Source organism: Sus scrofa, chromosome 17 (genome assembly GCF_054392235.1).
Source record: "Sus scrofa isolate SSC_HxYL_T2T_F1_AM1 chromosome 17, Sscrofa_HxYL_maternal_Yorkshire_Landrace_v2.0, whole genome shotgun sequence".
Taxonomy (NCBI): domain Eukaryota; kingdom Metazoa; phylum Chordata; class Mammalia; order Artiodactyla; family Suidae; genus Sus; species Sus scrofa.
In genome coordinates, this window is record NC_139399.1 from 56,124,539 (window position 1) to 56,152,283 (window position 27,745).

Consider the following 27,745-nt stretch of genomic DNA (forward strand, 5'->3'; position numbering starts at 1 on the left):
GGGGAAAGCAAGAACAGCAGAGGCAGCATGAACAGACCTTCTCAGGGATGCCAGAGGGGCCAGGGACAGGGAGGGGTGGAGAAAGATGGCGGGGGGCAGTGGAGGGGGGAGAGGGCAGACAGATGGATTGACAGCAGAGTGATCACTGGACCAAAGACCGGAGCTCCTTGTGTGAGCCAGGCAGAAAGGCAGAAGGCAAGCGGGCCAGTCGAGTGCTGACTATGTGCTAAGCTTGGTGCATGTCCTGTGTACACACCTAGGAGCTCACTGATATGGAGGCTGGTGATGGGATGGGGCCCACTGTGCATCTATGAGCTTGTGAACCAAAAGCTCCATGACCCCGGCTCTGAGTGGTGCTTGGAACAGGGGTCAGGCTGAGATCCACCCCTGTGGGTGAGGAGCCACCCTCATGTGGCTGGCCTCCTTGCTGTCCCTGTCACCTCCAGCTCCAGAAGAACTGGGGACACTAAAGTCCTCTCACTTGGAAACAGGATGAAACATCATTGAGTTTGTGATCGGATGCCATCTCTGGGCAACTAGGAAGTAGGTACCCTGAGACCACGGTCCCTCTGGACCCTGCCCCCGGGGTCACACCGAGTGACAGGTTGCTCTGGTGATAGCTCCCAATGAACTACACCTGTTGGGATCCACACTTTTGGGTCCTTCCCTCCCACACTGACTCTGGCCTTGGCCATGAGGCTCACATTGGCCAGTGGGACATCAGCCAAGGGTGACAAAAGCAAAGGCTTGACAAGCCCTTGTGTCCTGGGACTTGTCCTCTTGGAACCCTGAGGCCACTGTGCTGTGAAGAAGCCCAGGATGAAAGGCCACATGGAGGGAGAGCCCCAGCCATGCCAGCTGTCCTAGCTGACCTGCCAGCCGACTGTTGCCATGGGAGTGACCCCTGCCAAAGAACAGCCCAGCCAACCCACAGAACTGAGACAACTAACAAAATGTTGCTGTTTTAAGCCACCACGTTTTGGGGCAGTTTGTTATATAGCAGTGGACAGTGAATAGAGAAATCAAGCGAGTTCCCCAGCCCATCCCTCTTCTGGGTTCCTTCATGCGGCTGCCTTTTAACTGGAGGGTCGGCTGCCTGGAAGGTCCCAGATGGCCTCAGGTGCAAGCCTGGTGGTTGATCTTGGCTGTTGGCTAGACCTGCCCTCATCCTCCAGGGGGCTGAGCTGGCTCCCTTCTACGGCAGTCTCAGGGCCACGTTCAAGAGGGGAGAATGAAAGCTGCAAGGTCTCTTAAGGCCAATCTGGGGATTTGCAGAATATCACTTCTGTGACACTCTCTTGGCCAAAGCCAGTCATAAGGTGGCCCGGATTCAAGGGGTCGGGGATACAGTCCTGCTCCCCCACTTTACTAAGAGGCCAGTTCAAGGATAGGAGGAATTGGGAGTTCCCGTTGTGGTGCAGAGAAAATGAATCCGACTGGGAACCATGAGGTTTCAGGTTCGATCCCTGGCCTCGCTTAGTGGGTTAAGGATCTGGCATTGCCGTGAGCTGTGGTGTAGGTCGCAGACGTGGCTCAGATCTGGCGTTGCGGTGGCTGTGGCGTGGGCCGGCGGCTACAGCTCTGATTAGACCCCTAGCCTGGGAACCTCCATATGCCTCGGGTGCGGCCCTGAAAAGACAAAAGACCAAAAAAAAAAAAAAAAAAAAGGATAGGAGGAATTGATGGTATATTTTGCTATTGACTCTGTTCCACTCCCCACTCTACCCCCTGATGCTGGAAGAAGCTTCCTGGAGGCTGGTGTGCTCCTGGGAGGTCTGGGAGAAAATTCCCAAGTCAGCCCATGAAGTTGTCCTTAAATCATGTGGCTCTGAAAATTCATTCATTGACTCATTTACTGGGCCCTTACTGAGGGCCTTCCATGTGCCGGGGCTACAGAGTCAGACATGAGGCCCACAAGAATGAGGGACTTTGGAGTCAGACAGATATGGAGTCAAGCCTTCTTCCCACCATTTACATGTTATCCGACCTTGGGCAGTTCTTTTTTTTTTTTTTTAAGTGTTTTTATCCCCCCTCCCGCCTTTTTTTTGGCCATTCCCGTGGCATGCGGAAGTTATCTGGCCAGGGATCAAACTCACATCTCCACGGTTTTTTTGTTTTGTTTTGTTTTGTTTTTATTTGGTCTTTTTAGGGCTGCACCTGTGGCATATGGAGGTTCCCAGGCTAGGGGTCAAATTGGAGCTGTAGCCGCTGGCCTACACTACAGCCAGAGCAACACGGGATCCAAGCCACGTCCACAACCTACACCACCGCTCATGGCAAGACTGGATCCTTAACCCACAGAGCGAAGGCAGGGATCGAACCTACGTCCTCATGGATACTCGTTGGGTTCGTTAACCTCTGAGCCACAACAGGAAGGCCTGCAGTAGGATTCTTAACCCACTGCACCGCAGTGGGAACTCCCGGGCAAGTTCCTAACTCTCTCTGAGCCTCAGTTTCCTATTCTATAAAATGGGGAAACCCAGCTGGAAGGGCTGTTAAGAGGGTTAAATGAGACAAAGCTTCCAGCAGCAGGTTCCACCTTTTAGAGGTGGCTTGATGACTCCCCTTCCCCAAGTCCTAGGTCAAGTACCCCATAGAGCACTTCCGCCAGGGGCAAGATCCATGTTGGTCGTATTTATCATCTTGTCCATAGTCTATAGCGTCTGGCACATAGTAGGTCTTCGATAAACATCCTGACTTCCTGACCTCTTCCCTTAGACCCTCTGCCCTCCGTCCTGGGTCTAGTTGTCTGTTTCTGGCTTCTCCGTTGGAATAAAAGCCCCATGAAGGCAGATCGAGTACATCACCCTGACTCCAGATCTGGCCCTTACAGAGATCAGTTTCATTTCCTCCCAGGGAACCAAACATCTCCATCTCTGGCTCGGTTGAGAAGGTTCACCAGCTATCATTTCTGGCTCGGTTGAGAATGTTCAGCAACTACCTTTTTTTTTTTTGGATTTTTTAGGGTTGCACCCACAGCATATGGAAGTTCCCAGGCTAGGGGTCGAATCGGAGTTACAGCTGCCGGGCTACACCACAGCCACAGCAATGCGGGATCTGAGCCACATCTGTGACCTATACCACAGCTCACAGCAGCACCGGATTCTTAACCCACTGTATTCTCATGGATACTAGTCAGGTTCGTTACCACTAAGCCACAACAGGAACTCCTTCAGCAGCTCTCTTGAAGTCTCTGAGAGAGGCTTTCTATGCTTGCTGGGGTGGTGGTGGGTGGGATGGGGTGGGGGTGGGTTTGGTCCTGAGAACCCTCCTTGCAGCCTGGTCCCTACCTGTCACCCCCAGTTCCAGCTGTTGTCCTCCTCACCCCCGCTGTCCCCTCCAAATGCTGCAGCAGGGGTCCTGGAGCCCAAGTGACGCCTCATTAGCCAGCAAATGCCATCCCTGTTTTCCCTGGGGGGCGGGGGGGGAGGCTTGCTGGCAGGTCTGGCCTTTAAAACACACAAGTTAATTCCTCCTCTGGCACGAGCCTCCTTGGGGCGCCCTGCCTCCCCCTTCCCTCACACCTTCCTCTCAGGCCCCGTTCCGGCTCTGCTCCCTGCTATCTGCACAGCGAGAACAGACTGTACCTCGCAGCGGCTGCTAAATATAGCCCCGCATCAGCGGAATATTCCTGGCTGGGGAAATGGAGCTGTGGCTGGAAATGGCACCAGGGCGGCCCCTACCGCGGGCCTGAAGGCAAGGGGAGGAACAAATTGGGTCCTTCCCGGGGAATGTCTACACACAGCTTTTCAGACCGAGAAAGCTGAAGGACCCTAGAACAGGGACCCCATCTGTGTTTCTTCATTTGCTTTGCTTGGTGCCCACTTTCTGGCTTCTAGGGAACGATTCCTGCCCTCCCAGGCTCCACAGCCTCCCACTTGCCACCCTCCTCTCTGCAGTGGGCGATGTGCTCAGAACCCGGCCAACCTCCTCACTCTCTTGGAGTCTGACGCTTCATCTGCCCACCCTGCCCCCTCCCAGACTCAGTCCTGGCTTTTCCCTTATTTCTCTTCTGTTTTTTCCTCCCCACCTTAAAGCTGATCAACACTAAGGGCCTTACCGCCTCGGGTTGAATGGATGAAGGCTTTACCAGCATCATCGGCATCGCCATCCTCCTCCTCCTCCCCCCGCTTGGCTTACATTTAGGTCCAAGCTTTGTGCTGAGCACCTCACACACTCATGGTCCCCCCCCCCCCCCCACCGGCCTGCATGTTCTCTCCTAGGTACCAAGTGGCTCACAGCCTCACTCCATTCAGGACTCAGCCCCAATGCCCCCTCCTCAGAAAGACCTGTCCTGATTTCTTCATCCAAGACTATTCTCTTATCCTGTCTCTGTGTCTTCCTAGCATTCATTGCTACTCTACATTATGTTGTACATTTACGTGCTTATTTTCTGTATTTCCTGCTCAAATAAAAGCTCCACGAGGACAGGGTCTTGGATTTGCCTGCTGCGGCATTCCTAGAGCCCAGAGCAGAGCTGGGAACACACAGGCCCTCAGTAAAGAGTAGCTGAATGAATAAATGAACCCTCCCGTCGGAGCCTCACAGCCGTCATGTGAGACGAGTATAATTATCTCTCTTGTGCACGTGGGGAAATCAAAGCTTCAAGAACCCCAACCATTTCTGAAGCTCTCGACCCACATTTCAGACAACTCGTTCTAGATGTTTCTTTCCTCCTCTCCTCTCACTTAAAGCCAACACGGTTAAAACTGAATTAATTAGCTCTGCACCAGATGCTGGAGCACATTCAGAAGCTCCTCTCCCCCTCGACAGTTTTCTTTCCTTTTTTCTTTTTCTTCTTCTTTTTTTTTCTTTTTTTTATGGCCACACCTGCAGCACACGGAAGGTCCTGGACCAGAGGCTGAATCCAGGCCAGGGCCTGAGACTAAGCCGAAGCTGCAATCTATACCAGAGCAACGGCATGCGGACACTTTAACCCACTGTGCTGTGCCCCGGATCGAAACCTACACCTCTGCAACGACCCAGGCCACTGCAGTTGGATTCTTAACCCCCTGTGCCACAGTGGGAACCCCCTTAGATAGTTCTCTTAATCCACACTCCTCCTCTGCTTCTCTAGGTTGTACCCCTTCCCATCCCAGGACCCAAAGTCAGGAATCCTCGAATGCTTTCTTCAACCTAGTCCTACACGTTTATCCAGGCTCCCGAGGTTTGCCCTTTGCAGGATCTCACTGTTATCCCTCATTCGCCCTCCTCAGCATCTCAACTAACCCGCATCTACCCCTCCCTACCGATCCCGCATTTTCTCTGGCTCCCTAACTAGAGAAAGCAATTTAAGGAGTCTGGGTGGGAGCCGAGGTAGGGAGCAGGCTTTGGTTTTTGTCCTTCGGGGCTCTCTGCTGGGCACCCCATGCTCCTGGTTCTCCCTGAATTCAGTTCCTGCCTCCGAGCCATGCTATACAGCAGCAGCCCGAGGGATCTTGTTAAAATAAAAACCTGAGCGTGTCACTTCCCTGCTTAAAAGTCATCAGTGAACCCACAGTGTTGGGGAGGGGGAGAGGAAACAGGCTCTCTTGTATGCGGCTCTTGAAAGTGTGATCTGGTACATTTTGGCATTATCTGCCCAGATGCCAAACGCACGTGCTCTTTGACCCAGCTTTTCCACTTCCTGAAAATTATCCTGCGGATACACTCACATGAGCACAAAATGATGTATGTATGAGGTTATTCACTGTAGCACTGTTCGTTGTTGCAAAAGATTGGAAACAGAGTAAGTGTCCATCAGTAGGGGACTGGTGAAATACATTTTAGTGTATCCACAACAGCTGTTAAATAAAGGAATGAGGAAGCTCTTTCTGTACTGATATGGAATAATCTGCAAGATGTATTGTTAGGTGAAAAAGGCAAGCAGTGTGTATAGTGTGTGTTTATAACTACCATTTGTATTAAAAAAAAAAAAAACCCGAAACAAATACATGTACCTATTTTCTTGTACATGCATAGAATCGCTCTGGAAAACCACACAGGAAAATTACATTGGGGATACAGGCTGGGTGGCTGGGGGACTGGAGACAGTGAAGAATTTCCACTAAAAGTTCCACCCATGTGGACTTTTTGAATTTTGTGGGTTTTTTTTTTTTTTTTTTGGTCTTTTTACGGCCACACTCATGGCATAGGGAAGTTCCCAAGTAAGGGGTCCAACTGGAGCTGCAACTGCCAGCCTACACCACAGCCACAACAGTGTCAGATCCGAGCCGCTTCTGCAACCTATACCACAGCTCAGGGCAACACTGGATCCTTTAACTCCTAAGCAAGGCCAAGGATCAAACCCGCATCCTTGCAGATTTTGTCGGGTTCTTAACCTGCTGAGCCATGACAGGAACTCCAGACTTTTTGGATTTTGAACTTTGAAATGTATGATCTGTTTTTTTAAAGAAACAGTATTTTTCCTTTTTTTTCTTTTTGGTTTTTAGGGCTGCACCCATGGTATATGGAGGTTCCCAGGCTAGGGGGTGAATGGGAACTACAGCTGCTGGCCGAGGCCAGAGCCACAGCAATGCAGGATCCGAGCCTCATCAGCGACCTACACCACAGCTCACGGCAACGCAGGATCCTTAACCCACAGAGAAAGGCCAGGGATCGAACCCAGAACCTCATGGTTCCTAGTGGGATTCGTTAACCACTGCGCCACAACGGGAACTACCCCCCCCCCCCGTCGGATTTGTTTCCACTGTATCACAAGGGGAACTCTAAGAAACAGTATTTTTCAACTGAATGAGTTCAAAGTCTCATAGGCTATATACCCCAAGTGGCCACCTTTGGAGTTGCAGTTACTGGGGATGGGGTGGGGGGCGCTCTTCCTTTCTTTTTTAAAAACATTAATGTTTGTTTCCTAAAATGTATTAGTTTCACAAGGAGAAAAAAAATAATGCAGATATTATGTGTAAGAGAATGCAACTGCAGACTGGATTCCTCAACCCCTTCCCCTAAATAAAACAAACACAAACAAAACCCCCAAACCCAAATCCATCAAATAGCCTCCCGCCCCACTGCCCTCGGAATAAAATCCAAGTGCTTCAGCCTGCCTCACACGCCGCACAGTCAGGCCCCCGCCAGCCTCTCCACGTCACCTCTCAACAAGCCTCTTCCCCAGTCCTAAGTTGCTTACCATTCCCCTCATGCCTCAGGCTGTTCTCTTCCTCCCAGTTTTGCCTGCACCATGCCCTCTGCCTGGAATGCCCTTCTCCGAATCTGTCTGGCCAACACTGTCTTATCCTTAGGAGATCGCCAGCTACCACTTCCAAGAGACTTGCACCCTAATTGGCCACGCAGATGCCTGTCCCCCTGCCCAACTGGATTGGGAGCCCCCTGATGACATTTAATAAACATTCTGTGGTGCCTGATGTCTCATCTCCTGCCTTTTCCTGTCCCAGCGCCCGTGAGAGCACTGCCTTTGGCATCGGCAGCTGCACCCAGCTGTGACACCTTAAGCGAACCCCTTCACCGCTGGGAGCCTCAGCATCCTCCTCCTGACCTCCCTGCTGCTCTGGCAAAGCCCCTCAGAGATGTACTCAGGTTCTAGCTTCAGAGGGAGTGAAGTGGGGGGCGGTGGCTGTGGGTGCTGGACCACTGCTTGGTGGTGCTGGTAGGAGGGCAAGCAAGCCAGGAAGCCATCCTTCCCTAACGGTCTCAGCCTGTCTTCCCATCGGATCCTTCACAGCTGCCACGTGAATAGAGGTTTCACAACTGCTGACGGGCTGCCCTTCACCAGCCGACCACCGCCCCTCCACACCCGGCCCCCAGCGACACTTATGGCCATGACCGACCCCTTATGGGCAGTGGACGCGCCTGCCTCAGTTTAGCTCCAAGGGCAAGGGGGCCTTCTGCGTTCAGATCTCCAAAGTCCTTTCAGGGAGCCCATGGGGATGGTCTCCTGCATTTTTGTTTTCACGACCATTTTGTGGGCGCCCCCCACTCCATTTTATTTTGTTCCTCAGTTCTTCTCTCTTCCTGCCTGGCCGCCCCTCCCTCTCCACGACCCTGGGATCTCCCGGAGCGGGCAAGATGCTTCTGTGTCCTCTGTTCTGACCTCCACGCAGCAGGTTGCGAGGCTCAAAGCAGACTTCCGCCCGCCCCCGCCGGCCCCGCCCCTGGCGCCCCTCCTCTAGTTCCGCCCCGGCTCCGCCCCTTTGGCTCGACCCCGCCCCTCACCGGTCTTGGGGTCCACAGTGAAGTGGTGCTCGCCATCCAGCACGCTGTACACCAGCCGAGCGCTGCTGCCGTACGTGGGGTCATCCGCATCTGAGGCCATCACCTGCATCACCGACGTGCCTGGGCCCGGGGGACCAAGCGAGACAGGGGTCAGCTGGGGCTGCTGTGCTTGTCCTCCTCACCTCTCCCCACCCCCAGAGAAGCCAGGAGGGGAGACCTAGGCAAGAGGTCACTGGAGCCAATCCCATCAACAGTCCCCAATCTAACATTAAGACCAACCCGCTTCCAGATCTGGGGCTTTCCCAGGGGCGCAAGCAGGACCACAGAGTCAGATGTGGATTCCAATCTCCCCTCAGTGGTTCCCCGCTGCAGGACTCTGGCAAGACTCTGAATCTGTTTCCTTATCGGCAAAATGGGGACAGTCCCGGTCCTTGGTTCTTGAGGGAACTCATTTTAAACTCCCAGTGCAGAACCAGCTCAGAACAGTCTCTCAGTGGGTGGTGGAAATGGATATTTTCAGCAGTTAAGGTCATTACAGAGTTAGAGCTTAAGGCTGGAAAACAGGCACTTCAATCCCAAAGCAGGGGTCCTTCTACCCATCCCAGCCCCTCCTGGGTCCTCAAGGGAATTCTGCCTCCTACCTCCCCACTTGGCATCCTCCCACCTCTACCATGGAGGTGGCAGGTGTGGGGGCATCTCCAGAAGGACAACCAAGTTCACTAGAGCTCAGGGGCCAGTGTCTCTTGGCCCCCAGGCAGAGGAACAGCAGCATCAGCTTTCCCTTTAGGAAGTGGTTGGCTGTGGGCCCTGGTGCCCTCCTCGCCACCCCCCCCCCCCGCCCCCGGGTGCTCAGACAGTCCCCGCCCCCGACACATACACTTCTCCTCATGCTCTGCACGTAGGCTGCTGGGGAGAGTATAAATTGGATAAAAGTCCATCAAACAGCGGCAATTAAGTTATTGATTTTCGACGCTGCCTCATTAAACTGGGAGCTTCTCTTGGCCTGTCCCAGAGATGGCTCTAATTTGACATCATGTTCAATTTGACGAAAGCAGGGCTTGGGATATGAGGCTGGACAGGACGGGGGTGATGAGAGGGGTGGGGGAGGGGGTGGATGGAGGGATGAGCAGAGCTGTGTGGGCCACCCGCACCTTTCCAGATAGGAAGGGGTGACATGGAAGACCAAAGTGGGATTCTTGGGGGGCTCAGGATAGGACCCAAGTGGGATGCGATTCAAACCTCACTTCAAGGAAATGCCCTCTTCTGGGTGCCCTGCTGGTGAGGGGGTGGGACCCAGGCCTCCTGAGGTTCTGGGGAGGGACCTCCCGGTGGGTTGGGCTGGGCTGTCTGGGCCAGTGGGGTGGCATGCTGGGGGGTGAGGCCAGTTCACTGCCTGGCTAATGAGCGAGGCTCTGGAAGTGCTACTGCAGCAATTCTGCTAAGCCCAGCCCGCCGCCCGCCTCTCCCGCCTCCAGCCTGGGGCCCTCGATCATTCCAGACAGACACATGTATTTATTTTTCACTCTTTTGCATTTCTCATTTCCCTCTCCATGTTCCCCCTCCCAGACTCCTAAACCGGCCCTGCAATGCGCCTCTCTCTCTTTGGCGGCTCCAGCTCCACATCAACAATGTCAGAGTTGCCTGGAGAAGCTGGGGAAGAGGTTTGGGCAAGGCCCCTCCTTCTTGATGACTGGTACCCAGGGGTCTCCTATTCAGGGCAAGGGCATGATGCCAGGTGTCTCCTATTATTCAGAGAGGGGAGAAAGAAATACACCCTATTGAGCACTCACTACATGCCTGGCTTCACTAGCCACTTAAATCCATCATCTCTAATTCTCATAGCATCTCTGAGAGGCAGAGTGCGCCCCTCTAAATTACAGGTGAGGACAGAGGTCCAAAAGGGGAAGAGACTTGACTGAGGGCTCAGAAGAAGAAAGTGGGGGGATCTGAACCCAGGACTCTCCAAGGCCAAAGACCTCAGGGAGCCAGAGTCAGCCTGGGCACAGTGACTCTGGATGGTGGTCTGGGGTACTGAATCACTATCAGTGATGACTCTGCCGCTTATTAGCAGCTTGACCTTGGGCATGCCATAAACCCCATTTTGGCCCCCATTTCCTCATTTGTGAAATGAGGGTGAGAGTACCACCCACCTCTGGGCTCCGTTTCAGAATTCAAATACATTTCCATATTCAGCACCGAGGACAGTGCCCACCCCATGCTAAGAACTCAATAAAATGCAGGTTGTTGCTGTCCTCTCAGGAGGCACGGCATGCCTGTATACAATGGCACAATCGTGCCTCCCTCACAGACATACCGAAATGAGAGAAGATACATAAAGCATCAGGCTCGTGGTGGGTGCTCGATAAACAGTGGCTGCTGTAACAGTTATGAGAGAGGGTCTCCCTGCCGCTCTCCTCTGCATGTCCCCACCCCATCCCCCAGGCAAGGCACAATGCCGAGCTGAGTGACTCCCCAGGGACGTGGCTGAGCTCTCTCTCCTTCCCTGGCTGCATCCCAGGGACTCCCGCGGGGATGATGGAATCACTTCCCCAATCTGGGATTCTTTATTGCAGCCATTACAGTTAATGCTGACACGTAGGGATGGTGAAGGGTCAGTGATTCACCACTGGTTGGGAGCCTCACACTGTGCACCCCCCCATCTTCACAAGTCAGCAGCTCCCCAGAATCAGCATACAAAAGGGCTCCAGGCTTGTGGCTGCTATAGGACCACCTGTGTCCTCCGTCTAGGTTCAGCAGGTTGCATTTTACAATGCACCATCATGGCCATTCTCTCCTTCAGTCCCCGTGCCAATTCTATGATGTAGATGCATAACGCGCTAGCAAATGTTTAACCACTGGCTCTGGGGGATGGATGGATGGGGAGAGATACCCTGCTTTATAGTGTTTGCTGATTTCCACGGTGTAAACACTCTCACCATGGCCAATTTCAAGCTACCAATGTGGTATCAAGTAGCTCATGAAACTCTAGAAAATCAATATTTGGCTCTCACGATCTGATACGAACTGACTCCAGGACAATCCTACATTATCTTCATTTTACAGATGAGGAAACTGCTATGCCCAGTGAAGGGTGAAATGTAAATGAATACTGAATAATAATGAAACCCATTATTATATATCCTTATTCAGTGATAATGATAGATTAGGTTTATTAAATAACATTTTGTGCTACATACTATAATAAGCTCTTTATGCATAGTATCTCATGGAATTCATACAATAAATCCTTGAAGTAAGTGCTGTCAAAAGCTCCACTTTGCAGATGAGGACATAGAGGCTGAGTGAAGGTTAGTATTGCACCCTTTTTGTCTCAATTTCGTCACCTGTTAAATGGGGGTAATATTACTACCAGACTCTTGGGATGGTTGTGAGAACACAAAGAGGTTTCCTTGTTCAGTACCAAGGACAGTTCCCAGCTAAATTCACCTGGCAAGGAAATAGGAGACGCAGGATTCAAACCCATGTCGATCTGAAGTCAAAACGTACATGTACCTTGCCTTCTAAGGTAGTAGGAGAGGGGGTCAATAGGAGTAGAAGTAGAGAGATAAGTGACAGAAGAGCCAAAGAGAGGAAAGGGAGGAAAGAGCAGGGGAAGAACAAGGATTCTCCCTCTCTGGCAGCTGGTTCAAGCTCAGACTTCCAGGAGAGCTGGGATCGGCTAGAATGAGCTGTGCGCTGTCCATGGTGCTACCAACCCAGCCCTTCTGCTTTGTGGGGTTAAGGGCCTAATTCCAGACTGGCATAGGAAGGGTTGTCCAAAGGATTCTTGGGTAAAGAGCCCAAGGCTCCACGTGGGATGTTGGATATGGAAAGGCTGGTCCTTGGAGAGCACAGAAACCAGTGGCTCTCAACCTGGTTGCACATTAGAATCTCTTAGGAGCTTTAATATAAAACTGATGCTGAGCCCTGTCCCAGACCAATTCAACAGAGCTCTCTTGGGGTGGAGCATAGCCAAAGGTATTTTTCCTTTTTTTTTTTTTTTTTTTTTTTTTTGTCTTTTTTCCTTTTCTAGGGCTGCACCTGCAGCATGTGGACATTCCCAGGCTAAGGGTCTAATCAGAACCAACTGAGGGCCAACCTTGGGCTGCAGACCCCAAACTTCTCAGGGCGGAGGTGGCGCCATGTGGAGTGGGGCCCAGGGATTGAAGACAAATCTCATTCCAACACTGTCCTTGGCTGGGCCTCACTTCCCCTTCTGTAAAATGGAAATAACACTCTATCCTTCCTGTCTTTGGGGTGAGGGAGACCCCTTCATGAGATGAAAGAGACGAAGCACTTTGGAAGAGAACAGAATCCTCAACTGACATGACCAAGTGTCATTATTATGAAGATGTTTGTAATTATTATCATCCTGCCTCTTTCCTGCCTCCCTTTGCTGCCCTGCTGGGCCTGGGGAAACCCTCGGCTCACATTTAGCTTCTCATTTATGAAAAATGAGTCCCACCCCCCGCTGCTGCCAGAACTGCGTGGAATGCTTTCTATTAAAAATTAAAAACCACTTGTCGAGTCCCTGGGAACGTTCCGATTACACAGGAAACAAGCCCCTTCTCCAACCACCTCCTCACCGCGCCCTCCCTGCCCAACTCCCTCTTTGATCATCACTTACGATGCCGCCAGCTCACTGGGCTGGCCCCAACCCCACTTCCTGCCACCCTGCCAGGGCAGCCTAATGTAGATGAATGATACACAGGAGATGCAGAGAAGTAGTTGCACAGGAAGAAGGGGTCGGACGATAGAAGGGGAGGAGGCAGGCCCAGGGACAAGTGACAAAGGAGGCACAGAGAGACCGAGCAAGAAAGGAGTCAGGGGATTGGGGGGTGGGCAGGTAGAGGGACAGAGATCTAGAGAGATGGACAAAGAGAAAGTGAGACAAACGGAGGTACCCAGACACATAGGGAGAAATGAGGACAGAGACAGAGAGATGAGGGTCAGAGAGGCAGAGACATATACAGACAGAGAGTGGGAGAGAGACGGTGAGATGGAAAGAGGTAGACGTACAGAGATAAAGTCAGAAAGGAGGGTTCCATAGAAACAGGCAGACAGAGATACATATGAAGCAAGAGGAAAGTGAGAGTGAGCAGGAGGGAGAATAGAGAGAAGGAAGGGGAATTGGCCTGATGGGGGTCAGGGCCCCCCATGTCAAACACACTTCTTTATAGAGTCCCCAGGGAACCCCCAAACAGCCTCTCCTTGCTCTTTCACTCCTCATGGACCCCAGCCATGGACTCTCCCAGGCAGGTAACACTTGAGCGTGTGTGGATCTCATCTGCTCCCCTGGGAGAGAAGACTCTCCTATTCCAAACCGGGTCCCATAGGCTCTTCTGTCTTCTCCAGGTTTAAACAGGGCCCTCTGTTAAACAGCCGGTCACCTGGTTTATTCAGGACAGCAACATTCTAAGCGACGGCAGTAGCGTCCTTCTCTGCCTGTTGCAGAAAGCGAACATTTCTGGCTTATCATTCAGCTCCATTCAGTCACCCAATATCTACAGAGCACCCGCTCTGTGCTAGATGCTTGAGGGCAGGATGGTGGATTAGTCCCTTTGCACCCTCGGCCAGGTGGCCACAGGGCCTGGCATAGAGAGGGTGTTCATGTTTGTTGAGTGATTTGTTGATGGAAAAGACAAAGAAAGACACGGGGCTGACTCCTGAGGGCCGGGCCTCTGCTCCCCTCTGCTACCTCTCTCCACTAGAAACCTCCTGTCCCACTTCCCCCGATCCTGGGTGGTGAGAGCCAGTGCCGTTGCTAGGCAAGGAGATATTGCACATATAGATCTTCCTGGACTTTAATTAAAAACATCTTTAGAAGTTGTCTCTGCAGAGGCCAGCGATTGATTCCTGGCTTGGGCCCGAGGGCTGTTGAGCCACACTCTCTCCAGCTGCAGACGGGACAATGAGAGCCTCCCAGCCTGCTGCTGCCCCCCCCAAACGAGACCCTTGGGGAACCACTTCCTCCTGCCTCCCTCTTTTCCTCTCTGCCACCGTCCTCCCAAGCACTGGGCTTAGGAATCAGAGAGTGTGCCGTCTGACTTTCTTTCCCCTCCCCTCTTGAGTCTCAGTTTCCTCAGCTGTAAAATGGGGGTGTTAACACTTAACCTGAAAGAGGGAGAGAGAGAGAGAGACTGTCTGGGAGGATAAAATGAGATTAGGGATGTGAAAGTGCTTTGCAAACAGCAAAGTCCTATGTGCCCTAAAGAGGCGGTCGGGACTGGTTCCCACACACACCAAGGCAAGTAGCTTGGGTTCTGGTTCCAGGTTCTGGGTCTGGTTCTGGCTCCGGTTCTTACTGTGGAAACTTAGGCAAGTTACTTTATCTCTCTCTGCATTTATCTCCTCATTGGTAAAATGAGGACAGTAATACCTGCCCTGCTTATTCCCAGGATTGTGAGAATAAAGGGAAATAGCTTTGCGAAAGCAGTGTTGGCTGATAGCTATTATTTAGTGAATGTCCCAAGAAGTGCAGACTGCACTACAAAAGAGGCTCTTTCCGCCTATTAAAGATGCTGCTCACAGAGGGACTGGAATACACGGGAAAGTGGCTGTGGCAGGGTCCCTGTCCATTTCCAGTCTGTTGAGCCCTGATCCCATCATCCAGCAATGCCAGTCCTATGGCATACGTGCCACCACATTCTCCCTTCTTGGCTTCCAGCAGACATCACTAATCGATTGTGGCATTCTTTTCTGCTGAGCCTGAATGAGACCTCAGATTCCTCAACACAGCCCTATAAGCACTACCAATTGATGAGAGTTGGCACCAGAGATGAAACTGATCTGCTACCACTTTGAGATCAGGGGCAGTATCCTGCTTATCTTTGCATCCCCACCTATCTAACAGAGGGCCACATACATAGTAAGAACTCTTAGGTATTTACTGAATTAAAGCAACTTTAATTTTTTGTTTCTCTCCACTTGGGGCTATATATATATATATAAAGTAGGTGCTAATAAATGTTCACTTAGTTGGGTGACTCATCTTTGCAACCCCGACAGAGCCAAGTACACTGGAGGCCTTGTATATAATGGGTGCTAATAAACATTTGTGGATTTAATTCAATTACTTATCTTTACATCCCCTGCAGTGCCCAGAATAAAGTAGCGGCTAATAGATGTGTGTTGGATTGAACTTCTCGTTTCTGTACCCTCAATGGTGCCAAGTATTTTGTCTTATACATAGTTGGCATTAATAAGTAGGTGGAGTTGAATTGGCCATGGGAGCCCTGTGAAATTCTGTCCACCGGTCAGGCTGTGACCACTTAGGGAAGGGGTCTGGCCCCCCCAACATCAAGAGATGATCTAGTCTAACTCGTCTCTACCAGAACTCACTCCCTCACTGATTTCACCCAGCCTCAAGCTTTAAATTCTCGCTCTGCTGATGACTTCCAAAGTTGTAACTCTAGCCATGATCTTGCCCTTGACCTCTAGACTCAGAGATCCAACTGTCCCCTTGACAACTCCACATGGATTTCTAGTAGACGTCTCAATCTAACATGTCCAATAATGAATTCTTAATTACGTGCTGCAAACTTGCTCTTCCTGGAGCATTCCTCATCTCAGCAGCAACAGTTCCATCCATCTACTTGCTCAAAGCCTTCAGCATCCTCCTCATTTTCTCTCTCTCTCACTCCCCCCATCCAATCTATCACAAAACCCTGCTGGCTCTACCTTCAGTGTACATCCAGAATCCAAGTCACCATCACCTCCTGGCCCCACTATTGCAGCTGCCTCCTCACTGATCTTCCTACTTCCAACCTTGCCCCCTACAGTCTATCTTCAACATGGCGGCCAACAAACCAACTTTTAAAAATCCACATTGGATCATATAAGTCTTCTGCTCCCTCTCTTACTTAGAGCACAACCAAAAAGCTTTTAGTGGCTACAAAGTGCCATATGGTCCAGCTTCCAGCACCTCCTCTGACCTCCTTGGATCCTCTGCCCCCTCATTTATTCCTCTCTTTGCCACAGTGGCCTCCTTGCTGTTTCTCAAACATGACAAACACATCACGCTTCAAGACTTGCTGTTGCACTTGCTGTTCCCTCTACCGAGAGCCTTCTTCCTCTAGCCTAGTGGTTCTCCAACTGTGGCTCCTGAACCAATAGCATCAGCATCACCTTATTAGCATCTTTGTTAAAAATACAAATATTTCTTTTTTTTTTTTTCTTTTTAGAGCTGCACCCATGGCATATGGAAGGTCCAGGTTGGGGGTTGAATTGGAGCTGCAGCTGCCGGCCACAGCCACAGCCACAGCCATTCCAGATCTAAGCCACATATGCAACCTACACTACAGCCGGATCCTTAACCCACTGAACAAGGCCAGGGATCGAACCTGCATCCTCGTGGATATTAGTTGGGTTCATTACCGCTGAGCCACAACAGGAACTCTAAAAATGCAAACATTTCTAACAGCCTAGATCTACTGAATCAGAAACTGGGTTGGGGCGGGGAGGCTTCTGTGTTTTAACAAGTCCTCCACATAACTTGGATGCACAATAAAGTTTGAAAACCACTGTTTCACGTAGCTCCTTGGTCCATTCCATTGGTTCTTTCGGCCCTTTGTTCGAATGTCCTCCTATAAAAAGGAAAGGTCCTCCCCCCCGCATCTAGAATTGCAGTCCCGATATAACTCCCAGTTCTCTTATTCTTCACAGCACTTACACCGCAGGGTGTATTATACCTTGGCTTGTTTATTTCTTTCCTGCCTCCCTCCCTGCTCTAGATGTAGGCTTCCTAAGGATCCCCAATGCCAGGGATGGTGCCTGGCACAGAGTAGGCGTTCAGTAAACCTCTGGGCATGAATGAGTCCCCTCAGTGCTCAGAAGGGAATGTGGGGCCCAGAGAGGGGCAGCGACTTTCCCAAGGTCACACGGGGAGCCAGGCCTCCTGACTGTCAGATGCAGGACCCGCTTCACTGCATTAGGCTCAGCCTGGCTGGCGTGCCCCTCCTCAGAAGTGTGGCTCATTGGGGGCCCCCCCGGCACACTTTCCTTCCCTTTTAAGCTGTGAGTGGTTTAATTTGTGAGCGCTGCAGCCTTTCATGTCCCAAGCTGCATCCCCGCTCCCTCTGATCTCGGAAGAGCCCAGACCCCGGTGCTGCTTGTCGACCCCGCCCCTCTCAGCGCAGATCAGGAGGCTCAGTAATTGTGACTGATTTTCAAAGCCGTCTGGAGTTTCTGCAACTACCCCGGTGTCGGACTTGCTTCCCTTTCAAAAAGTTGCTCAAATGAAATAAACTAATCTAATTTCTGCTTCCTCCTTCCTCCTCCTGGGTTTCCCTGGCTTGTCCAAGTTAAGTCCCTACTTTTTCCTAAGTGAGAATGTCAGAGTCGGAGGGCTGGCAGCGGGCGGGGAGGCAGGGCGGGGGCTCCTTAGAGCTCTGTTCATAAAGCTGGGGGCTGGCTCTGCCTCCTACTTCCCGGGTGACCTTGAATGAGTCCCTGCCCTTTTCTCGGTCTCATTTTCCCCATGAGTGACACAGAATCTTGCTGCTCCAAAAGCCTGGGAGCCAAGGCCAATGACGTGCTTGGTCACTGACATGCTAAGTGACTGTGGGTAGATCTCCTCTCTGAGCCTTGGTGTTCCCATCTGTTCAATAGGGATGCTAACATCAGTCCTACCACCTTTCAGAGTCGAAGTGAGAGTGAAGTGGCGACGGGAAGGCCACCATGGTGGCTATGGGGCTGCACTCCCCTCTGTACCCCTCACCTGCATCCACTAGCCACCTCGCAGCAGCACCAGGAGACGTCTTTTTTTTTGTCTTTCTAGGGCCTCACCTATGGCATATGGAGGTTCCCATGCCAGGGGTCAAATCGGAGCTACAGCTGCCGCCCTATGCCACAGCCACAGCAGATGGGGATCTGAGCTGCATCTGCAACCTACACAGCAGCTCATGGCAATGCTGGATCCTTAACCCACGGAGTGAGGCCAGGGATGGAACCCGCATCCTCACAGAGACAATGTCAGGTCCTTAACCCACTGAGCCACGACAGGAACTCCCCAGTGGGAGATTTCTAAAATGCAAATGTGCCCACATTACATCCTTGTGGTTCCCTCAAATCCTTTGGATATGATTCCAGCTTCCTTCTCTTGCCTCATCTCTGGCCATCTTTCTGGATTTTTCCATGTGGAAACGTGCAGCTCAGTTTTAGGTGAAGAGAGACAGGACCCCATCTCCTTAGGTCAGAGTTTGAGTCCAGGAGTGGGGGCTGCTGGACCTGGGAAGTCAGAGGGTTAAGCTACCTCTGACTGACTATGTGCATTTGAACCCCTCACTGGCTCCTCTGAGCCTTAGTTTCCCCACTTGCAAAACTGATTTCTAAGTATTCCCTGGGTCTTTGTCTTGGACAACTTCCAGATTTATCTCTCTAGCCCAGACCCTTCCACTGAACCTGTATATCGAACTGCCTTTTCCGAGATCTCTCCTTGGCTTTCTGATAAATACTTCCAGCTTAGCACATCTGAAACCAAACTCCTCGTTTCCCTCCATCCCCCAAATCTGTTCCTCCCACTGTCTCTCCCATCTCAGCAAATGGAGATCGCATCTATTTAATTGCCCAGGTCAAAATCTCGGTGGTCATCCTTGAATTTTCGTCCTCTCTCATCCCACAGCCAGTCCATTAACAAATGCTTTCAGCTCTACTTTCAAAGTAGATGCCCAAGTTTATCTCTTTTCAGTACCCTTTCTGGTACCACCTTTCTCCAAGGCACTATCATTTCCTGCCTAGGTAATTGCAGTATCCTTCTCAATGCGCAATCTGCTTCTGCCCTTATCCAGCCCCCTCCCCACCTAATCTTCACGGACCAGCCACAGGATCTTGTTACAATTAAGTCAGATCATGCCACTCTTCTGAACAAGCCCCGCCACTGACTTCCCAGCTTGCTCAGCATAAAAGGCAAAATCCTGACTGTGATGACATGGCTGCATGATCTGGTCGCCTCTCTGCGTCTCCTCAGAGGGAACTCAACCTTGGGGCCTTTGCAAGTACTGTTCCCCCCGACTGGAATGCTGTTCCCCCTGGGGCCCATGCCCTCACTTTTTTTTTTTTAATTTTAAAGTATAGTTAATTGACAATGTTCTGCCGATTTCTGCTGTAGAGCAAAGTGACCCAGTCATGCCCTCACTTCTTTTGCGCCTTTGCTTTAATGTCATCTTCCCAGACCCTGCCTGTTTACATGCTTCCTTCCTGTCCTCCTCTGTCTGAATGTCCCCTCCATGGGAGCAGGGAGGCGGGTCTGCCTTCTTGTCACTGCGTCCCCAGTGCCTATGCATACGCGTTAAACGAATGAATGAATCTGTTTCACAGATACATAGCATGTCACATGCATGCACACGCCTTAAAGGCTGTGCATGTGCACATCTGCATGTGTGTGTGTGAACACCAGCCCACACCCACATTCACCCCCCGCCGTTCTCCGTTCTCCCACCATCCCTCTGTGCTCCCCATCTTCTCTGGCCCACTCCCTTCTCTTCCTTGACTGGCTGCCTGCTCCTTACCAACCAATCTGCCAGTGTGGCCCAGTCTGGGGAAGCCAAGGCTGACCACACTCTTCCCCAAGGACCCGAATACCCCTGCCCCGTGACATGTAGCTACAGAGCTGGAAGGCCAAGGGAGAGGCAGTGTTAAGCCGTCGGCCACTGTACATCAGCGATGGAACAGATCCTAGAACTTAGGGCCGCTGCTCCCTGTCCAGCCTGGCTGGCAGGTGGCTCAGGCTTATGTGGTGCGGGAAGAGATGGCAGCTTCCGGCTTGGCCCTCAACCCATGCCACCAGCTCCCACCAGGAGCCCCAGGCTACGTGGGGCCTTGATGATCAGTCCACTCCCTGTGGGTCCCCCAGTGGGAAAGGGGGGAGTCACCCAAGCTCTTTTCAGCATCTCACTGCTGTGAGATGTGTTTCTGAGTATGGCTGTGTCGGCAGGTATGCATTTTGATGTGTGTCCTGCCTTTTTTCCATGTACGACTGTGTGGACCCAATGCTCCCGGGGGTTTGCAGCCACAGCTGGGAATGGGCGGCTGAATCTGTGTCTGGGGGCTCGGCCACCTCTGTGAGCCTGTGTCTCTGGGTGGCCGGGCTGGGTGTGTTGGGGCTTCCTGTGGGCAGTGGATGAAGCTGTCTGGAGGTTGTTGCATCTGGCTGTGCCCACGCTTGTCTGCAGCTCCACTCGGAGCCCGAGACCCCGGGGTGGTGATAATGTCGGGCTGTGGCTTTTGCCCACGTCTAGGCAGGTGGCTGTGTCTGTGCACAAGCTCCACTGGTGGGAGGGGCTGCTTCCTGGGTGGCGTTGTGTGTGACCATGTTGGGCGTGAGGCCATATCTGGTTGTGTGGCTGGGCTTTGTTTCAGCAGCTGTGTCCACTCTGGTTGATTCTGGGTGTAGGTGAGCCCAGGGTCAGTTGTGTCTGCATTCGTGTGGGGGTTGCGGTCAAGGGCTGTGCTGTGTCTGTGTGTGGTTGAGTCTGGTGAAAGGCCAGGTCAGCTGGACAGCTGTGCCTGTGGGAGTGACTGTCCCGATGTTGCCAGTGTGTGGAGCCATGCCGAGTGGGGCTGTGTACAGGTGCACCTGGGCCTGTGTGACTACGCGAGGGTGTATAAGTGTGTCCACATGTAGGTCTATGTCCCTGTGTGGGGACTGTGTCCCCGTATATGCCTGGGGTCACAGGTATGCCTCTGTGCAGGTGTGCAGCTGTGACTGCCCAGGACGTCGTCTGAGCTCATGCAGGCACCTGAGCTTACACCTGTACCCTCTGCTGCGGATGGAGGTTCCTGCCTCGCCTGCCACCCCCTCCCTGACCCCAAGTGCCTTCTCACAGCCTGGCAGCTCCCCTTCCCCTTCTCCCTGCCCCCCGTCCCAGCCCTGCAGCCCGCAGCCCACCTGTGGGTGAGAGCTCAGCCACGCTGCCAATGTAGGGGCCGTGCAGGAAGCGGGGCTCGCTGTCGTTGATGTCCTGCACCTTGATGATGAACTCCGACTCGGGCTCCAGCAGGCGGTTGGTGGCGCGGTCCCGGGCCTGAGCCCTCAGCGTGTAGAAGGTCTTCTGCTCCCGGTCCAGGCGCTCCATGGCGTGGATGTCGCCCGTCAGCTCATCGATCAGGAAGATGGTCCCAGCGCCCTCGCCCGAGATGGTGTACTTGATGGCCCCGTCCCCCTCGTCTGAGTCCGAGTGGATCTGGGGAGGTAGGGAGGAAGGCAGGATGGAGGCTGGGGTGGGAGCTCCTCTTGGCTTGGCCCCCCCAGCCCCCCAAGTCCCACTGGGGGCCCCTTCCTAACCGCATCGCTTCTTTGACAGACCTATCCTTTCTTTTTTTTTTTGTCTTTTTGCCATTTCTTGGGCCGCTACCGAGGCATATGGAGGTTCCCAGGCTAGGGGTCGAATCGGAGCTGTAGCCGCCGGCCTACACCAGAGCCACAGCAACGCGGGATCCGAGCCGCGTCTGCAACCTACACCACAGCTCAAGGCAACGTCGGGTCCTTAACCCACTGAGCAAGGCTAGGGATCGAACCCGCAACCTCACGGTTCCTAGTCTAATTCGTTAACCCCTGCGCCACGACGGGAACTCCTGACAGACCTATTCTTCGGTGAAGACACTGCGGCTGGGACGCCTCGCACCATCCTCGTCCCAGGTCTCACTGTCAGGTCCACGGTGCTTCCTGCCCCCGTCATCTACCATTCCTTTTCCCTCTGTAGCCAGAGCCATCTGAACACATCCTCCCCTGCTTGGACCTCTCCGTGGCTCCCCATTGCCCTTACAAAGAAGCTAGAGCCACCTCTGCACCTCTTCTTCCTTGAGTGCCCTGTCCTTATTTCTCTGTCTACTTGAGAGTCTACTCATCCTGCAAGGCTCAGTTCAAGGGCCACCGCTTCCCCAAAGCTTTCTCGGACCCCCCCCCCCAAACCTCGCCATTCCTCTTCCAAATCTTTGCAATACATCAAGCCGTCATTATCACGCTCAGCCTGTAGGATCGCTGTAGCCATGTTTCTCAAACCTTAATGTGCAGGCAAATCACCTGAAGATCTCATTGCAAAGCAGATTCTGACCCAGTAGGTCTGGGTGGGACCTCAAGAGTTTGCCCTTCTAACAAACTTCCAAGCTGCTGCCCTTGACCGCAGTCCCTAGGCTCTGAGTCCCCAGAGGTTAGCAGTGGTATCTTCCTCTTCTTTTTCTTTTCTTTTCTTTCTATGGCCCACCTGCAGCATATGGAAGTGCCCAGGCTTGGGGTCGAATTGGACCTGTAGCTGCCACAGCAACGCCGGATGGGAGCCGCATCTGTGACCCATGCTGCAGCGTGCAGCAATGCTGGATCCTTAACCTGCTGAGCAAGGCCATGGATTGAACCCACATCCTCATGGATAATATGTCAGGTTCTTAACCTACTGAGCCACAAAAGGAAGTCCAGGGCTGGTATTTCTTGCTCATCTGGTACCTAGAAAGCCAGCCTCAGGGCTTGGCACATGGGGGGGGACATGGAGTGGAGGGACAGAGGAGGAAAGGGAATGCAAATTGGAGGAGCACCTACTATGTGCCGGGCACTGTGCTAAGCAATTTACACACTTATCTAGTTCAGAGTTCTTTAAAAAACAAATTCCTCTAGAGTATCTTTTGCTATCTTCACTTTACATATTTTTTTTTTCCATTTTCTGACTGAGGATTAGAGAATTGGGATGATTTGCTCAAGGTCAGAGTGCTGGACTAACTGGCCTGGGTCACAGCCTGTGCTTTCTTTCTTTTCTCTCTCTCTCTTTCTTCTTTTTTTTTTTTTTTAGGGCCACATTCACGGCATATGGACGTTCCCAGGCTAGGGGTCGAATGGGAGCTGCTGTAGCTGCCGGCCTACGCCACAGCAACAGCAATAGCAACACTGGATTCGAGCCATGTCTGCAACCTACACCACAGCTCACAGCAACCCAGATCCTTAACCTGCTGAGCAAGGCCAGGGATCGAACCTGTGTCCGCATGGATATAGTCAGATTTGTTTCTGCTGAGCCGCGACGGGAACTCCAACCTGGGCTTTCTCATTCCAGCCTCAAACTGCTTGGGAGGAGCCCATGGCAGGGATGAGGCAGTATGGCCTGGCCTGGCCTTGCCTCCAGCATCGCCATGCTGTGTGTCCTTGCACAAGTCACTGTACCTCTCTGGGCCTCAGGTGCCTCCTCTGGAATATGTGGATCATAACAGCACCTCCTTCTAGAGGTTCTGGGGGAGTTTATTGAGTGTGAGGTCCAAATAAGGCCCTCGGCACCTGCCTGGCAACAGGGGACACTGACAATATGTAACAGCCAGCCTGGCAGAGGAACTGCCCACGGAGCGGTGCTGCAGCAGGGCCCCTGCTGGGCCAGGCAGGAACACTGGGCGTGCCGGATCACACAGAGGTCCAGGGAATGAGGGAGTTGGGGCGAGGGAGAGGAAAGGGACTATTTACTGCAGGTAGGGAGCTTTTTCCCTATTTTAACCACCGGTACAACTATACTGGTAGGTGCTCGCTGAAAATCAGCCTTCCTGAGACATAGTAAGTGTCCTATAAATGGTAGCTATCGTTATTATTATATTATTACTAAATGTTAGCTATATATAACTGGGATTTAATCCAGGCACTGTTAAGCTCCAGAAGCCAGGCTGTTTTCACTGCACTGAGATCTCCTGGGCAAGGAACCAGCAGAAAGACTGTTCTTCCGAAAAGAAACACCCAAGTCCTTATCCTCCAATGTCCAAATCTCCGAGGCAGCTCTGAGCAGAATAAAATGTATCTGATGAAGCCAGTGACCTTGGGTGGGTCCCTGCTCCTCTGTAAGCTTCCGCAGAGATGGGGTGCGAATGAGAGAATCCCTGAGGCCCCTTCTGGGTTGGGATGCCATGTGCCCCATCACACTCGGCAGGATAACAGGTGCCAATGAAGTCATCACGAAGGGGGATGAAAGCCCACCCCCTGCCACACAGGAGGAGCCTGGGTATAAATTCTGCTGGTGGAACTTTGTGTCTGAAAGGTGGATTATAGAAGTGCCATTTGGAAGATTGAATGGCCCATAAACATTTTCATATTTCATTAGCCGATTAATGGGCATCTCTCTCTTTTTGGCGAGTCTGCTGATTCTCAGCAGAAATTGCGGGGAGTAAATGGAGGCGCCGGGTGGAACCTTTCCGGGTCCCCGTCCTGTTATAGATTGCCCCAATTAATGCCCGTCCTGGGCTCCACCGAGAAGCCTTCTTCCTGTCCAGTTACTGTTAATAGATTTCTCATAAGTGGCTGGATTGTAAAAACCTCATAACTCAGTTTAATACCCCCAATAAAATTATCTCAAGACATCGGCCCTGAATCAGCGGCCGTGCTGGGGATGAGGAGACCTGTCTCTCCTGCTTGCTGTTGATGCTTCCTCTCCACCTTTGCTCAGGCAGGATGGCAAGAGAAGAGGGCAAACTGGGTCCCTCTCAGGGAGCCTCCACCCACTTCCCAGTCAGACCTGTTGCCGGTTGATTAAATCAGCAAACATTCCTGAGCAGTGAGATACCATCTGGGGAAATGCTGACCAGCTATAATCTTACTATCACCCCCATTTCTCAGATGAGAAAACGGAGGCACAGAAAGGGGAGGTCATTCGCTTTGTCACCCAGCTAAGGGCGGGAATCCAGTCGCCTGACTCCATCGCTCACTAGTGCTCTGATCACAGCATGTGTTAATATTACCCTCTGAGTCCCTTCTTCCACCTGAGAAATCAGATCGAGTCCTACCTGGCACGGGCGTGGTGAAGATGAAACGCCATTATGTTGGTAATGACCTACACACGCTGTAAGTGGTTGTCTCCTTTCCTTTCTGGCCCCCTGGGTCTCCGTCATGTCCCCAATGTCCTTGACATTTTATCTCAAACCCCCGGCCAGGGACCACTTACGGGGGGAGGGAGTAGAACCGAGTGGTGACGTCACTGATGATATTCTTCCGTGAAGCAGGACACAGAGCTCACAATGGGGCTCAGGGGCTACTCTCTGGGGTCTGCAGCATCAGACAGGGCTGGTCAGCCCGGGGAGAAGCTAAGAGCTTGGGCCGCTCGCCCTGCCTGCCTGGCTCCTGGCTCTGGCTCTACCTGTGGCTCCATCCCGGGGGGCGGGGGGTGTCTCAAGACTCTCAGCTGTGAGGCTGGAGTTTGGTGCTCTTGTTTATTGAACACCTGCTGTGTGCCAGATTGCAGGCTTCTGCAGAGATCTAATTTAACTCTGGGCCCATGGAAAAGTCTCCCCATTTTCCAGGTGAAGAGCTGGAGATGGGCCCAGGTCTGTTTGACTCCAAAGCGCAGCTTGGTCACTCTGGAATCTGGTGGGAACGCTTACGATGTTTCTGGCTAAGGAAGAGGCAGAGGGAGGCGGGAGCAGGCTGCCGGGTGGCCACTGGGCCTGTACTACCCTGTCCTCACAGGCCACAGTCCCCGGCCACCTCTTCCATCTATTTCATCATTTGGAAAAGGATTTTAAATCACAAGTCAGGAGAGATGGCGGTGGGCTTTGGATTCAGGAATGGCTGGGTGCCAGCATCAGCTCTGTCACCCACCTGTGGCTGGTACTGAGCGAGACATTCCCCTCCTCTGAGCCTCAGTTTTCTCATCTATAAATGACACCAATATTGTTTCTCCATAGATCGCGAGCTCCCTCTATAATATGATGATATGAGAGAGCTCCGGGCACATAGTCAGTGCTCAGTGAAGATGAGTTTCCACTCCTTTTCAGGCACCTAGTCTCGGGAGGGACTAAGGGTCCCCTTGTTCCCCCCCCATCTCCTGACAAAAGAGCTACAGTCTCAACACCTGACCCACTGGAGACCCAGGGGCCATCATGCAACATCTTCTCATCCTTTAAACCCAGCTTGTTTCCTCCTTCAGGCAGCCCTCCCAGATGCCCTCCCAATGTCCCCTCTCCTGCTCTGCACCCCTGACCTGTGCACACACCCCTCTGTTCCACACCCCCCTGTTGTAATCTGTCTCCCCAGCTGTTGTGGGCCTCATGGGCAGGGACTAACGTTGACTGTCTCCATCTGAGCTCACCATGCCTGGTACATACTAGGTGTGTGACAGAGTGTGCAGAGAAAATACAGGGGGAGGGGGAGAGAGGGGTGTGTGTGTGGGTGTGTGTGTGTGAGTGTGTGTGATGGTAAACTCCCTGAGGATATCAAGCCTATGGCTGTTTGCTTCCATTTCGCTGGCACCAAGCAGAGGCCACAGCACCACACACTGAATAAACGAATAAAGAAATATACAACTGTCATTAGAATCCACCAGCTGTCTTCCGGGATTTCTGGAGGTTTCAGTGACTTGGTTAAACCCCAGGTACACATGAGCTAGCCTAGGGGACACTTCCAGGCCTCCTACTGTTCCCTCCTTGATATCTCAGTGATCTTGCGACACAGAGATTATCTTCTCCCCATTGAACAGGTTGGCAAACTGAGGCTCAGAGAGGGTCCGTATCCTATGTAAAGCCGCACGGTGAACAAGAGGCGGCCTGAGGCCTGTGTAACTTCGCGTCTTGGGTTCTTTTCTCTGCGTCAAGCGTGGCCAGCCCAGAGGGAATTCTCCCTCCCTGAGCCCCGGCCCTGGATCATAAACAACGGGAAAAACACCAGAGTGATGGCTTCCATCCCGGGGGGGCTGAAAAACGGGATTTACGAGGCCATTAATTACTTCCTCCTAATTAAATCAAAATTAAATGCGAGCAGAGGTACGTTTTCCTTATTAAAGACAATTAAACGGACAGTGCGGCTACGCAAATAAAAACGAGTCCAGGATTTAAACGGAAAGCAAATCAAATAAAAAGCCTCCCCCCCTCCAGGAGGGGTCTGTTCGTGCCTGGGCTCCTCGTAAACCAGGAGTTCATCAATTTTCTTTAAATATTAGCAACTTAATTAAATCTGCTCTCCTCCCCACTTTAATCCTGCAGTATATCTAAAATAGATCTCACCGCCCACAGGAGTTGGTCATAAGTGCTGACCCCATAATTCTCTTGTTTTTTAAAAAAATTAAAAATCCTACAAAATCCACATCCAGCTGACAGAAGCCTCGGGGGAAATTATGGTTGGGGAAAGGGATTAGCCCAAGTACCCGGACTGTATGGAAATGTTGGGAGGTTGCCGAGGGTGGGTGTTGTGAGAAGGTGAGGGGGGACCAGGTGGGCTGCGCTGCCGAGGGGGGCAGGACGGCACAGGGGCCCATTGGTGTGGGGCCCTGGCGATAACCCAGGGGGCCCCGTGGTTCCCGCAGGTGCCGAAAGGAGCCTGGCGGTGACTGATGGAGGAGGCAGTTGTAAAATAGGTTCCTGTTGGGCGCCCAGGGTTCACTCAGAGGATGGCGGATGGTGCGGTTGCTAAGCTACCTTTGGAATTCGACAAGGACGGATGCTCCGAGCGGCTCCCTGGGGCGGGGGACCGGGAAGCAGTGAATTAACTGAAACCGTGGAGAAGTCCTTTCTCCCTGAAGAGCGAGCGAGGGCGGCATGAATGTGTGCGTGTGTATGCATGCATGTGTGCACACACAACCACTCGTACAAAGGAGGGACTTGGCCAGAAAGGGGACAGGGGATTTTCAAAAGG

The 27,745-nt window shown here is 52.3% G+C and overlaps 1 protein-coding gene across 3 annotated transcripts in view; it reads right to left on the reverse strand.

Moving 5' to 3' along the window:
- The window catches only part of CDH22 (cadherin 22), a 131,987-nt gene that overhangs the window by 42,347 nt on the left and 61,895 nt on the right, over positions 1-27,745 (reverse strand). For 2 of the 3 annotated variants that reach the window (XR_014832457.1, XM_021077733.2), the window contains exons 3-4: positions 21,056-21,350; positions 8,170-8,289 (exon numbers count right to left, since the gene is read on the reverse strand). Coding sequence is in view for 2 of the 3 variants with exons in the window: in XM_021077733.2 (XP_020933392.1) it covers positions 8,170-8,289; positions 21,056-21,350 (415 nt within the window). In the remaining variant the exon portion in view is untranslated. The remainder of the gene's footprint in view (positions 1-8,169; positions 8,290-21,055; positions 21,351-27,745) is intronic. The other variant, XM_085004074.1, reaches the window with a different exon arrangement.